At 43.5% G+C, this 13,445-nt stretch overlaps 1 protein-coding gene and 9 non-coding genes across 12 annotated transcripts; 8 read left to right on the top strand and 2 right to left on the bottom strand.

Moving 5' to 3' along the window:
* The first annotated feature begins 479 nt into the window (after window positions 1-479).
* trnaq-uug (transfer RNA glutamine (anticodon UUG)) lies at window positions 480-551 on the top strand. Its single transcript has one exon. It is a non-coding gene; the product is annotated as a tRNA-Gln (tRNA).
* Window positions 552-1,408: 857 nt separating this feature from the next.
* On the bottom strand, window positions 1,409-1,481 carry trnaa-agc (transfer RNA alanine (anticodon AGC)). Its single transcript has one exon. It is a non-coding gene; the product is annotated as a tRNA-Ala (tRNA).
* A 936-nt stretch (window positions 1,482-2,417) lies between these two features.
* Window positions 2,418-2,489, top strand: trnap-ugg (transfer RNA proline (anticodon UGG)). The gene has a single exon. It is a non-coding gene; the product is annotated as a tRNA-Pro (tRNA).
* A 97-nt stretch (window positions 2,490-2,586) lies between these two features.
* On the top strand, window positions 2,587-2,660 carry trnai-aau (transfer RNA isoleucine (anticodon AAU)). The gene has a single exon. It is a non-coding gene; the product is annotated as a tRNA-Ile (tRNA).
* A 1,238-nt stretch (window positions 2,661-3,898) lies between these two features.
* On the top strand, window positions 3,899-10,114 carry LOC127978601 (uncharacterized). 3 transcript variants are annotated; one of them, XM_052583374.1, is made up of 11 exons: window positions 3,899-4,326; window positions 4,507-4,587; window positions 4,709-4,819; window positions 4,927-5,004; window positions 5,127-5,309; window positions 5,409-5,878; window positions 5,989-6,316; window positions 6,448-7,249; window positions 7,373-7,582; window positions 7,911-8,707; window positions 8,817-10,114. In XM_052583374.1, exons 1-11 carry the CDS (start codon window positions 4,180-4,182, stop codon window positions 9,942-9,944), a joined length of 4,335 nt encoding a protein of 1,444 aa, XP_052439334.1. In that variant the 5' UTR covers window positions 3,899-4,179; the 3' UTR covers window positions 9,945-10,114. The 3 variants fall into 3 exon arrangements, with proteins under 3 accessions (XP_052439334.1, XP_052439333.1, XP_052439331.1); XM_052583373.1 differs by having other exon boundaries at window positions 5,127-5,321; window positions 5,412-5,878; XM_052583371.1 differs by having other exon boundaries at window positions 5,127-5,321.
* A 945-nt stretch (window positions 10,115-11,059) lies between these two features.
* Window positions 11,060-11,131, top strand: trnaq-uug (transfer RNA glutamine (anticodon UUG)). The gene has a single exon. It is a non-coding gene; the product is annotated as a tRNA-Gln (tRNA).
* Window positions 11,132-11,988: 857 nt separating this feature from the next.
* trnaa-agc (transfer RNA alanine (anticodon AGC)) lies at window positions 11,989-12,061 on the bottom strand. The gene has a single exon. It is a non-coding gene; the product is annotated as a tRNA-Ala (tRNA).
* Window positions 12,062-12,997: 936 nt separating this feature from the next.
* trnap-ugg (transfer RNA proline (anticodon UGG)) lies at window positions 12,998-13,069 on the top strand. The gene has a single exon. It is a non-coding gene; the product is annotated as a tRNA-Pro (tRNA).
* A 97-nt stretch (window positions 13,070-13,166) lies between these two features.
* On the top strand, window positions 13,167-13,240 carry trnai-aau (transfer RNA isoleucine (anticodon AAU)). The gene has a single exon. It is a non-coding gene; the product is annotated as a tRNA-Ile (tRNA).
* A 106-nt stretch (window positions 13,241-13,346) lies between these two features.
* trnaf-gaa (transfer RNA phenylalanine (anticodon GAA)) lies at window positions 13,347-13,419 on the top strand. Its single transcript has one exon. It is a non-coding gene; the product is annotated as a tRNA-Phe (tRNA).
* Window positions 13,420-13,445: the final 26 nt, after the last annotated feature.

The raw sequence follows: 13,445 nt of genomic DNA, 5'->3' as shown, positions 1-13,445 counted from the left end.
ATAAAATAAAAATCAATCTTAGAAACGAAAGAATTATTAAATCAAAAACATTACTGTCAAAATCAATCTTAGAAACGAAACAATAATTAAATTCAAATACATTACTTTTAAAATCAAACTTGGACACGAAACAATCGATTTACGATTTTTAACAAATACACGCATAACTTTATGTGACAGCGTGGATTCGAACCTACGATTTCCTGAATTTCTCGCGCTTCTCTTCCTCTCTCTCCCCTCTTCCCCCCCTTCTTATACAGACAATTGTTCCCCAGCTTTGGCGGAGTTGGGAGAGCGTTAGACTGAAGATCTAAAGGTCCCTGGTTCGATCCCGGGTTTCGGCAAAATCTCTCACTCTTTTCCGTTTTTTGAGGCGGGCCAGTGACCAAAAATCACTGGGTTCCAACTTCTCTGTATAACTGCTTCCCCACTGCCACGGAGCTATCTGTTTCCCAGTTGGCCACCAAACAAGCAGTTTCGGTTCCATGGTGTAATGGTCAGCACTCTGGGCTTTGAATCCAGCGATCTGAGTTCGAATCTCGGTGGAACCTGTGTGCTTTCTTGCCGCAGGAAAAGATAAAAACAGCACTAGGTTGGCACTGGTGACAGTCTTTGTGGCCCTGTGAGCAACGGCTGCTCCAGGTAAGGTTTCATGGTGTATTGGTTAGCACTCTGAATCCAGTGATCCGAGTTCAAATCGCGGTGGGACCACTTTTTGCAACCAATTTGCGCAGGACCATGTCTGAAATACTTTTTGGCAGCTTTGAGTCCAAAAAAATTAACTAACGTAGAGACTGTGGCAGCATTGCATCGATGCCCAGTCGGTCTCTTTAGGGCACTGGTTCTCAAACCTGTCCTGGAGGCACCCCTGCCCTGCACAGTTTGATTGTCTGCCTTATTAGACACACCCAAATAAGGTATTGCGGTCTCTATCAATGAGTTGATGATTTGAAACAGGTGTGATAGATGAGGGAAACATTCAAAATGTGTAGGGCAGGGGTGCCTCCAGGACAGGTTTGAAAACCACTGCTTTAGGGAACTGTGTGTAAAATGGCAATGTTTTGCAACCAATTTGCACAGGACCATGTCTGAAATACTTTTTGGCAGCTGTGAGACCCAAAAAAAGCTAACGTGGGAGTGTCGCAGCATTGCGTCAGTGCTCAGTCGGTCTCTTTAGGGCAATGGTTTTCAAACCTTTCCTGGAGGCAACCCTGTCCTGAACATTTCGTATGTCTCCCTTATTAGACACACCCAAATCAGGTCTTGCAGTCTCTATTAATGAGCTGATGATTTGAAACTGGTGTGTTAGATGAGGGGAAATGCAAAATGTGCAGGGCAGGGATGCCTCCAGGACAGGATTGAAAACCACTGATTTAGGGATGTGTGAGTAAAAGGGCAGGAGCCAACTTGGAGAATGCGGGAATCGATCCCGCTACCTCTCGCATGCTAAGCGAGCGCTCTACCATTTGAGCTAATTCCCCTGGCCTTTCAAGAATGACGAGCATAGCTGCGAATGACCGGCTTGATGCAAAGAGGCCGTCCCTCCTCTGGGCTTGCACCTTTGCACTGGCCGCGATTGTGTTGTCGAATTAACAAAGAGATTTAGCTTTTGTGTTAAAGGACCTTCTCGGTCTTGTTACGCCAGTATGCATGTGCGGATTCTTGTATTATGCAGACCACCTTGCATCACTCGGGTCACGCAGACAACTTCTCACCTCTTTTTCTCACACTGACTTAAAGAATAAGGAAGCGCATCTCCATTCCAGTCCTCGCTTCCCAAAGGTCTGCATATTTTGCATGTCTCTCTTTGTTAGCACACCTGATTTGGATAATCAGCTCATTAGAAGTGAGCTCCTTGCGATTGACATGGTCCCTACACAGTGTTCATTGCTCCCCACTCCCTGAGCAGGGGAAATCCGTCGAAGTTTACTTCACTTTGGAACATTGGTTCACGGATTTGCGCTGCGCAACGTCTTCACACATGGACAAGTGTGACATCATATACCTCTGTATACCTCTGTACACCTCTGTGTTAGTCACTTTGAACTGAACGTACACATACGCTCTGAACTTGAATCACGGAGGGATGTCATGTGATGTCCACTTCTCAGGGCACTTACGTTTGAATGGAACAAATGTCTGAAGCTATACGAGAAACATACAAAATCTGAAGAGCAGGGGGCTCGAGGACTGGAATTGAGAACCGCTGGTCTAAGTGACATCTGACAGTTTCAGCTGTCCTCCCTAACATCCCTCTACATGTTAGATACAGCCACATTTTTAGGTCAGTTAAGAGGCCAACTTGCGTTCGTTAGCCTTTAACACTGTCTCGAGGTCTTTGATTGCTTCCACGTTAGTTCATGTTCCTTCTTTTATTGATGCTGCAGTAGCTCTTTTTTCTCAGCCCAGCACAGGAAGGCTCGTTGGTCTAGGGGTATGATTCTCGCTTTGGGTGCGAGAGGTCCCGGGTTCAAATCCCGGACGAGCCCTTGGTAGGGATAAAACGTGAAGCTTTTTTGTGTCATTGCGTTCACTAACATTGAGGCAGTTTTTTATTCAATCGGGTAGAGGCAGATGGCTAAGGGAGGCCGGTTAGCTCAGATGGTTAGAGCGTGGTGCTAATAACGCCAAGGTCGCGGGTTCGATCCCTGTACTGGCCAGCTGTTTTTATTGTCTGGGGGCTCATCTCTGCTCTGCTCTTCTCCTGTGACAAAGAGTAGGGTGATCTCACTGAAATCCCTGCTTGCTAAGCAGGAGCTTGTTGTGGCCGAAATGGCGGTACCTGACAACCACAAGTCTGTAAAATTAATCCAATAGTATGCCGACTTCTATCTTTTAAAAACCAATCACGTTATGACCTCTATCTTTTGAAAACCAATCACGTTACGACCTCTATCTTTTGAAAACCAATCACGTTACGACTTCTATCTTTTAAAAACCAATCACGTTACGACTTCTATCTTTTATAAATCAATCACGTTGCGATCTCTATTTTTCCGCGTCCAATGAAATGGCAAGGTCTATTTCTCATACACCAATCACGCACGTCCTCGCCAATTGCATGTAATCTCCGCTCAGGTAACGTTAAATTATTTACATTCCGCTCATGTATGTTATTTATATCTTGATATGAATGAAATGGTTTAGGATTTTTGTTCTTTAGGAATAGCAAGATTGGCCATGTAAATTAGCCTATGATTACCGCTTGATACTACGTAACGTCAACTGTCACTGATGTGTAAATACTATTACGACCGGAGCTAACGTAACTGTAAATATGTCGAATTTAACCGATTAACAAGTTTTCTCAATGAAAAAAAAAATGCTTTTTATTTAATTGTAATAAGGTTCTACAGCTTTTTCCAAATGCGGCATTTGAACACACAAAATAAATTTGGAAAATGTTAATGTTTTGTTTAACTTTTACACGTATGTTATATGTTTGTACATATGTTATGACCAGTCAAAAGAAGTGAATGGATAAGTTTATACATTCAGGTTCATGCCCTTATCACATGGACACAGTTGAAAGACCACAATATGTTTAATCTGAGTATTTGTTTTAGTCAAATTAATCCATAATGCTATATATTTATTTATTTATTTATACTCATAAACGTGTTGTATGAGCCTAGGTCATTGAGACATACAGCCATAATAGAAAGATCTATCACAACTTGTTAAGACTCTATGTAATTGTTCTTATACTTTTATTCTTGTTATAATCTTATTATATGTATTTTTTTATATTTGTACAAACATACACACATACATACAAACATATATATATATATATATATATATATATATATATATATATATATATATATATATATATATATATATATATATATATATATATATATATATATATATAAATGTTATATAATTGTTTTGACATTATATATATGACTGAATTGTGCAATTGAAATGTTTCCTCTTGGCATGAATATAGCCCCTGCTGCTGACATGGCATTAAATAATAAATAAATAAATCACAACATGTTATATGTAAGATAATATGTGTATTATAATGAACTTATAATCTGCTATAATATGGCGGTCGTTCTGGACCAGGAACACAACTAGCTATCATGAAATGAACACAACAGGAGGGTAAATGCTACAGGCTACAATGGCAGTTAGTGTAACGTGTTATGTAGTGTTTCAGGCAACGACATGGCTTCAGCTAAGTCTCACAAAGGCATGAGTAATGCTGAATGGCTTGCGCGTCTGGAGAGTTTTGCCCAAACAGGAGTTTGGCCATCTACACAGGGGAATAGACCTTCTCCCCGACAAAAAAGATGGCATGAGATGTATCAGAAGGTAAGTTATGCAGCTAGATTCATGGGCAAACTAACAAACTTTTTTGACAATACATTGTGGTATTTTTATTTATGTGTATGGTTAAGTAATTACATGTAAATACAATGTTATATTGATATAATTATGATGACTTATTGCTGTTTTGAGATCCAGTGTCAGAGGTATAATTCATGTTCACAGATAGAAAAGTGCCCTCTGCAAATGAGGGGACAGACCACTCTTCTGAAGGAAGCTCAGACATGTATTTGTGGCTTTCACAAGGTAACTTCAATTAGCCTGGTTCAAGTTGCATAAATAGATAGATGTGTTTGCAACATCAATGTGTCTTTATATCTAAAATCACATTAGGAAGACTGTTTTGTACTTTATGCATGTGTCACAGGTTCATCCACCAGTCACAGGGGAAGCATCACAGAGCACCCCGGCCCAAAGCACACCCTCTGTCAGCGATGTGTCATGTCCTGCAAAGAGACCTAAACTGACATTGTCAATGGTAAGCAGACCACACTATTGCATGCATCACTGCAGATACTGAAACATCTCAACCTTTAACTATAGTGTTAGGGTTTTGTTATCACTAACCATGACAAATCTTTTTAGTTTGAAAAGTCAAGGTTTGGAGGCTCACATGTGGCAGCAGCAAAACCTAATTTGAGCACCCAGAGGAAAACCTCTCAGGTTAATATTAAAAGACATCAAGACTTTTATAATGTCATCATGACTTTATCACTATGTAATTTTAATGTATTAAAAACATGGCAATCCCCTTAATAAATTATTCATAATGTTTGACTCCACAGATGTTAGAGCACTCCAGTTCAGCTACAGTTTCATGTCCACCCTCTGATCCTCATCCTCCTCCATCCCCCAAACCTCATCAGCCCGTCATCCAGTCCTCCTCTTCCTTCTTCCTTCCTCCACCTCAGAGTTCACAACGCATCAAAAAAACAGCAACGCCATCAACTGTTTCTGAGAATACTGTTGTGAGGAGCCCAGTAAGATCTCATTCAAAATATATACATGTCTTCATCATTTAATGCTCTCTTAGCTTTTATTTAAACCAGTGTTTTTTATAATATCAGCAGGTCTCATCTCAGCCAGAAGATCTCCCCCTTCTGTGGCCACAGACAATGCCACAGCAAGACCAGAAGTGGGTGTCAGAAGCACTTTTTAGGGTTGGTGCAAAGGGAAAGCTGGAGCTGCGTGAAAACCTACAGTTGTGGTATCACCCCCCACCACCAGCCCTGTTGTACCACCAAGCTCCAACACCTGATAGGTTTTTTTCACAGCGTCTCTTGCTCTGGATGCCATATAAGCTGTGGAAGGTGCGGCTCCAGTGTACTAACCCTGCCTGTGCCAGGCAACAGCTGTGTGGTGGTGGACTGCACAGGAGGGTACGACAGGTGTTAGACATTGACAGATACTACAACCTGGTGACAGAGACCCTGATCTGCACCAGGTGTAGAACCAGCTATCTGTCCTGGAGTCAAGCTGTGCTGCAGCAGTTGGACCTGGCCCATCGATCTGAATTCAGGGTCATCCTCACACGCAAGTAATTATTTTGCAGTCATTTTCACTTATGTGCTACCCTTTCTGATAAATATTTCCTACAATAATTAGATACCTTATAATAAGATACTTAAATGAATGCTTTTTTCCAAGGTATGCCTGTGACATTCGGGTTCTTCGCTTGCTGCGTGAGAGGGGCATGGGGAATGGCCCAGTGAGGATCATCGGCCAGCTGAGAGAGAACCACAGTGAGGAGTGGTTGAAACGTGCGCTTCGGTACACATCAGAGTGTGTGGCCTTTTTTGATAATCGTGGCCTGCATCCGCTGCACTTCCAGGAGCCACCACCACTTGCTTCAGTACCCAGCTACAAATGGCTCCTCACTGTATATAGTCAGGACATTCTCAACAGGCTCGATCACATAAAGGCCAGCATAACATCCACGTATGGATCAATCTTAAAAATGGATTCAACTAAGAAGGTCAGATAAGCTGCTTAATTGACTGTACCCTTATCTATAATGTATTGTTAGACCAAGAGAGCTTTATTTTTTTCAGTGTAACTGATTTGGATGCATGTTGTATTATTTGCTATGCTTATTGTTTCTTTCAGATCACCAAGAAGTTGAGCGGGCCTGCGAAAGGCACAGCACAGTGGCTTACCTCAGTGGGCAATGAGATAGGTCAGGTGCTGATGAGTGTCCTGACTGCGAATGAAGGGGCTGGGTTAGACCTCATGGCTGCAGGGCTCATGGAGCGATACCGGAGTGCTGGTGTTGATCCTCCCACTATCATTTATGTGGACTGTGATTGTTGCAAGAAAGTGGGAGAGACTAAATTGAAGAGGCGGTTCAGCGGCTGGCCAGATGTCATCGTCCGCCTAGACATTTGGCATTTTATGCGACGTCTGGCAGTAGGGTGCACCACTGACGCCCACCAGTTGTACCCTACTTTTATGGCAAGGCTGTCATCCTGTATTTTTGAGTGGGATGCAGGGGATCTCACTCTGCTGAGACAGGCCAAAAGGGAGCAACTCATCCAACAGGGCTGGCCTACTCTGTCGGAGGCAGAACTGGACCATCATTTAACTAAAGCTGAGCTGCTCCAGCACTGCAGGAGGAGAACACGGGGAGAAGAAACCACTTTCCGCCTCCTTGATATGCTCATCAGAGAGCTCATGGGTGGCAAGGGGAATGATGCTCTTGGTGTTCCTCTACTTGACAGTGTGAGAATGCAGCACATCTGGAATGTCCAGAGGCGGCACATCACCTGTATCCAAGACCCTCCAAATGTGCCGCTCTATACTGAAACTGGAACTACAAGCAAGGGTGGGGTGGTTCTAAAAACTTATCGTTGTGCCAGAGGCTCCACATCCCTGGAATCATTTCACTGCCACCTAAACAGATTTATTCCAGGTTTGTCATGTCAGAATATACCACATTTTGCCACTAATTCCTGTTTATCAAGATATTTGCAGATTAAATTTTATGTTTTGCATTTTCTCAAAGCAATATTTGGCTTTCTATTTCTTTTTCTAGGGAACAGCGCAAACAGCCTGAACTTCCAGATTTATCTCCTGGAAGGTTTATTACGCTGGAATCAGGACCGGGCTGAAGCTGCTGTTGCAGATGGAGGTTCAACTCTGCGCTCTTACACAGGGGAGCTGTTTTACTCTGTCAATGAGAACTACAATAAGTTGTATGGCAGGAAATTGGTCCCTAGCTTCACTCCACCTGCAGTATACACAGGTAAAAATATTTTGATAAATGCAGCTCATGATGTAGCATGTTTTTGGTAAAATTACAAGTGCTTTTGGACAATAATAATGTAATTTTGACATATCAGAGAAAAATTATACTACCAGAATATTTATACATTATTCTGTGTTCTAGGTTTCAGGGCAGAAAATAAAATACATAGTAGAATATAGAGTAATCCTGTCTTTTTATGATACCCTCTGAATTAGATATATATTGTTCATACAGAAGTGGACAACAAAATATTTACTGCATTTCTAAATAAACCTTTCTGCATAATTTCCATTAAAAATGTTTCCTGTTACAAATATTTCCTCAGGGGAGCTCATTGGAGTACAGTACTTGTTGAGGCAGAATAGTCAGCCCCTGGAGGACATGTGCCCTACCTCTGATAGGACCTCTCAATTGCTGGAGGAGATAGATGTGGAGGAGCAAGTGGAAAAGGATGAGGGTTTCATTGATTTCTTTGGAGAGGAAGCCACAGTGGCAAATCTTGTGGCATCAGATGACTTAGTCCTTTCAGGTCCACCAGTTCTACCAGCTGCACCAGTTCCCAGTGTCCAGGCTCCTACAGCTGCACCACTGCCCAGTGTCAAAATTCCACCACTGCCCATTGTCCAGACTCCACCACTGCCCAGTGTCCAGACTCCACCATTGCCCAGTGTCCAGACTCCACCACTGCCCAGTGTCCAGACTCCACCATTGCCCAGTGTCCAGACTCCACCATTGCCCAGTGTCCAAACTACACCACTGCCCAGTGTCCAGACTCCACCACTGCCCAGTGTCCAGGCTCCACCACTGCTCAGAGTCCGGGCTCCTTCAACTGCACCAGTGCCCAGTGTAGCTGCATCACTGCTCAGTGTCCAGGCTCCACCATTGTTCAGAGTCCGGGCTCCTTCAGCTGCACCAGTGCCCAGTGTCCAGGCTCCACCACTGCTCAGAGTCCGGGCTCCTTCAGCTGCACCAGTGCCCAGTGTAGCTGCACCACTGCCCAGTGTCCAGACTCCACCACTGCCCAGTGTCCAGGCTCCACCACTGCTCAGAGTCCGGGCTCCTTCAGCTGCACCAGTACCCAGTGTCCAGGATCCTTTAGATACACCAGTGCCCTCAGCAATGGTAAAATTTCCTTTTCTATACGAATTGTCACTCATTTAGTTATCTGCCATTAAGCAGTAAACTTACTTAACAGCATGTAAATACCTAACCAACAGTTATATATTTCCAGGCTGTTGACGAACACTGCATTCCTGGAATGGACCGGGTGGATGCGTTGGCAGAGTGTCTGGTGGAGCTGCGCACACAGACAAGCCTCACACTTACCAACCAACAAGTTGCGACCATTGTGGGTCTGTGGCAGAACCTGGACAAATTTGATAAAGACAGGGTGGTGTATGCTGCTCGTCATCAAGACAGGCTACTTACAGGACGTTTTAGGTCCCCAAAAAAGAAAGCTGTCTTCACTCCTGGTGTCGACAGCACAAAAAGGTGTGTTTTGGGTTCTAGCGGCTCTCCAGCACAGTGGCCTAATTGCTGTCGCCTTGTTGAAATGATTTTCATAAGGTTATGTAACATCCACCGAAGCCCCAAGAAACAGCGGACAGAATGTCTGTCTAGATGGGATCTCATTCTTCGTGATTACAGAAAAATTCGGCAGCTAATCCTGAGCAATGGAACGGTGATGAGTGACACAACCCTTCAGCTAGTTGAGGTAAATCAGAGGACCCTTACGACATGGCACAATAACCGTTTAAAGGGTCAGGAGGTCTCCTTGCTGTTGCAAGGGCTGGACCTTCCAGAGGCACGTCCAGTGGCTTTGGATGTTTTGCCTCCAGCACGAGTACAGCCTGTTGTGCCTCCACAATATAGCCACCAGTTGCATACCTACCAGATGCCACCAGACACAGCTGGACAGGCAAAGACAAAGTTTAGAAAGATTGCGCCCTCAGCTACCTGTACATCTGCCACAGCAACTTCAATCTGGCCATCAGCCGTACACCCTCAGCATTCAGCCACGTCCAGCCAGCTAAGGACAATTTGTCCCAGGCCGACAGCACCACACCCATTGGTTCCTGACACACCCACTGCCCCTGTTGTGTCTCAGATGTTTCTGGTGCCCTGCCCAGCCCCATTTTCCACCATTAACCCTGGAGCAATTTCCTCTGAGCCACCTGCAAATGACACAGCCACTCCAACCAAACGATCGTACAATCACACTGTAAAAGCAAATTCGTGCAGAAAGTGTGGCCAATTTCGTACTCAAGAAACTGGCCATAGCCAGTACAAAGGCAAAATATATTGCCCTAATAAAGAAACAATTACGAAGGAGCAGTGGTTACAGATTATGAGAAGATAACTCATTTATTTATGTGTGATACATTCATTTTGTTCTCTTGGTTGGATCTGTTCTGTTTTTTATCTTCCAGCCATATTTAATGTTAAAGAGTTATACTGTGCACTTTTTTTTATCTTGTATTATTATTATTATTATTATTATTATTATAAACATGTGGGTATGTATGTGAATACACTATAATACATATGGAAATATATATACATATTAAATAAAGTTAAACTATTATTATTATTATTATAGAAAGGTTTATGTGTAGAGGAAGCAGTATAAAGTAAAATACCAAAATGTGTAGATTTTGATGTATATATTTATATATTTTTTTGTACTTATTTTATATAGCGTGTGAACTTAAAATTCTTAATTTTATATTGAATTTAGTACTTTTCCTACATTTTTTTAAATATGTATATAGTTAATAAATATATTTCTCTTTGACTGGTGTGTTGTATTTATTTGTTTTATTGAATGTAATGACATTCAGTTTACAGTTAAATTCAGTGTCACGTGTAGCTTTGCAGTAAGTAATATGATACAATAAAGTGTGAATGCCGTAATAAGGAGGTTATTTTGTCCCTACTGCCACAGGAAATGATTGCCTTAATAAATGCACTTTGACTAATGATAATGATAATGAGAATAAAATAAAAATCAATCTTAGAAACGAAAGAATTATTAAATCAAAAACATTACTGTCAAAATCAATCTTAGAAACGAAACAATAATTAAATTCAAATACATTACTTTTAAAATCAAACTTGGACACGAAACAATCGATTTACGATTTTTAACAAATACACGCATAACTTTATGTGACAGCGTGGATTCGAACCTACGATTTCCTGAATTTCTCGCGCTTCTCTTCCTCTCTCTCCCCTCTTCCCCCCCTTCTTATACAGACAATTGTTCCCCAGCTTTGGCGGAGTTGGGAGAGCGTTAGACTGAAGATCTAAAGGTCCCTGGTTCGATCCCGGGTTTCGGCAAAATCTCTCACTCTTTTCCGTTTTTTGAGGCGGGCCAGTGACCAAAAATCACTGGGTTCCAACTTCTCTGTATAACTGCTTCCCCACTGCCACGGAGCTATCTGTTTCCCAGTTGGCCACCAAACAAGCAGTTTCGGTTCCATGGTGTAATGGTCAGCACTCTGGGCTTTGAATCCAGCGATCTGAGTTCGAATCTCGGTGGAACCTGTGTGCTTTCTTGCCGCAGGAAAAGATAAAAACAGCACTAGGTTGGCACTGGTGACAGTCTTTGTGGCCCTGTGAGCAACGGCTGCTCCAGGTAAGGTTTCATGGTGTATTGGTTAGCACTCTGAATCCAGTGATCCGAGTTCAAATCGCGGTGGGACCACTTTTTGCAACCAATTTGCGCAGGACCATGTCTGAAATACTTTTTGGCAGCTTTGAGTCCAAAAAAATTAACTAACGTAGAGACTGTGGCAGCATTGCATCGATGCCCAGTCGGTCTCTTTAGGGCACTGGTTCTCAAACCTGTCCTGGAGGCACCCCTGCCCTGCACAGTTTGATTGTCTGCCTTATTAGACACACCCAAATAAGGTATTGCGGTCTCTATCAATGAGTTGATGATTTGAAACAGGTGTGATAGATGAGGGAAACATTCAAAATGTGTAGGGCAGGGGTGCCTCCAGGACAGGTTTGAAAACCACTGCTTTAGGGAACTGTGTGTAAAATGGCAATGTTTTGCAACCAATTTGCACAGGACCATGTCTGAAATACTTTTTGGCAGCTGTGAGACCCAAAAAAAGCTAACGTGGGAGTGTCGCAGCATTGCGTCAGTGCTCAGTCGGTCTCTTTAGGGCAATGGTTTTCAAACCTTTCCTGGAGGCAACCCTGTCCTGAACATTTCGTATGTCTCCCTTATTAGACACACCCAAATCAGGTCTTGCAGTCTCTATTAATGAGCTGATGATTTGAAACTGGTGTGTTAGATGAGGGGAAATGCAAAATGTGCAGGGCAGGGATGCCTCCAGGACAGGATTGAAAACCACTGATTTAGGGATGTGTGAGTAAAAGGGCAGGAGCCAACTTGGAGAATGCGGGCATCGATCCCGCTACCTCTCGCATGCTAAGCGAGCGCTCTACCATTTGAGCTAATTCCCCTGGCCTTTCAAGAATGACGAGCATAGCTGCGAATGACCGGCTTGATGCAAAGAGGCCGTCCCTCCTCTGGGCTTGCACCTTTGCACTGGCCGCGATTGTGTTGTCGAATTAACAAAGAGATTTAGCTTTTGTGTTAAAGGACCTTCTCGGTCTTGTTACGCCAGTATGCATGTGCGGATTCTTGTATTATGCAGACCACCTTGCATCACTCGGGTCACGCAGACAACTTCTCACCTCTTTTTCTCACACTGACTTAAAGAATAAGGAAGCGCATCTCCATTCCAGTCCTCGCTTCCCAAAGGTCTGCATATTTTGCATGTCTCTCTTTGTTAGCACACCTGATTTGGATAATCAGCTCATTAGAAGTGAGCTCCTTGCGATTGACATGGTCCCTACACAGTGTTCATTGCTCCCCACTCCCTGAGCAGGGGAAATCCGTCGAAGTTTACTTCACTTTGGAACATTGGTTCACGGATTTGCGCTGCGCAACGTCTTCACACATGGACAAGTGTGACATCATATACCTCTGTATACCTCTGTACACCTCTGTGTTAGTCACTTTGAACTGAACGTACACATACGCTCTGAACTTGAATCACGGAGGGATGTCATGTGATGTCCACTTCTCAGGGCACTTACGTTTGAATGGAACAAATGTCTGAAGCTATACGAGAAACATACAAAATCTGAAGAGCAGGGGGCTCGAGGACTGGAATTGAGAACCGCTGGTCTAAGTGACATCTGACAGTTTCAGCTGTCCTCCCTAACATCCCTCTACATGTTAGATACAGCCACATTTTTAGGTCAGTTAAGAGGCCAACTTGCGTTCGTTAGCCTTTAACACTGTCTCGAGGTCTTTGATTGCTTCCACGTTAGTTCATGTTCCTTCTTTTATTGATGCTGCAGTAGCTCTTTTTTCTCAGCCCAGCACAGGAAGGCTCGTTGGTCTAGGGGTATGATTCTCGCTTTGGGTGCGAGAGGTCCCGGGTTCAAATCCCGGACGAGCCCTTGGTAGGGATAAAACGTGAAGCTTTTTTGTGTCATTGCGTTCACTAACATTGAGGCAGTTTTTTATTCAATCGGGTAGAGGCAGATGGCTAAGGGAGGCCGGTTAGCTCAGATGGTTAGAGCGTGGTGCTAATAACGCCAAGGTCGCGGGTTCGATCCCCGTACTGGCCAGCTGTTTTTATTGTCTGGGGGCTCATCTCTGCTCTGCTCTTCTCCTGTGACAAAGAGTAGGGTGATCTCACTGAAATCCCTGCTTGCTAAGCAGGAGCTTGTTGTGGCCGAAATAGCTCAGTTGGGAGAGCGTTAGACTGAAGATCTAAAGGTCCCTGGTTCGATCCCGGGTTTCGGCAAAATCTCTCACTCTTTTCCGTTTTTT

This window comes from Carassius gibelio, chromosome B19 (assembly GCF_023724105.1).
Source record: "Carassius gibelio isolate Cgi1373 ecotype wild population from Czech Republic chromosome B19, carGib1.2-hapl.c, whole genome shotgun sequence".
NCBI classification, from domain to species: Eukaryota; Metazoa; Chordata; class Actinopteri; order Cypriniformes; family Cyprinidae; genus Carassius; species Carassius gibelio.
The sequence above is the reverse complement of the archived record's forward strand: the minus strand, read 5'-3'. Positions and strand labels throughout refer to the sequence as shown.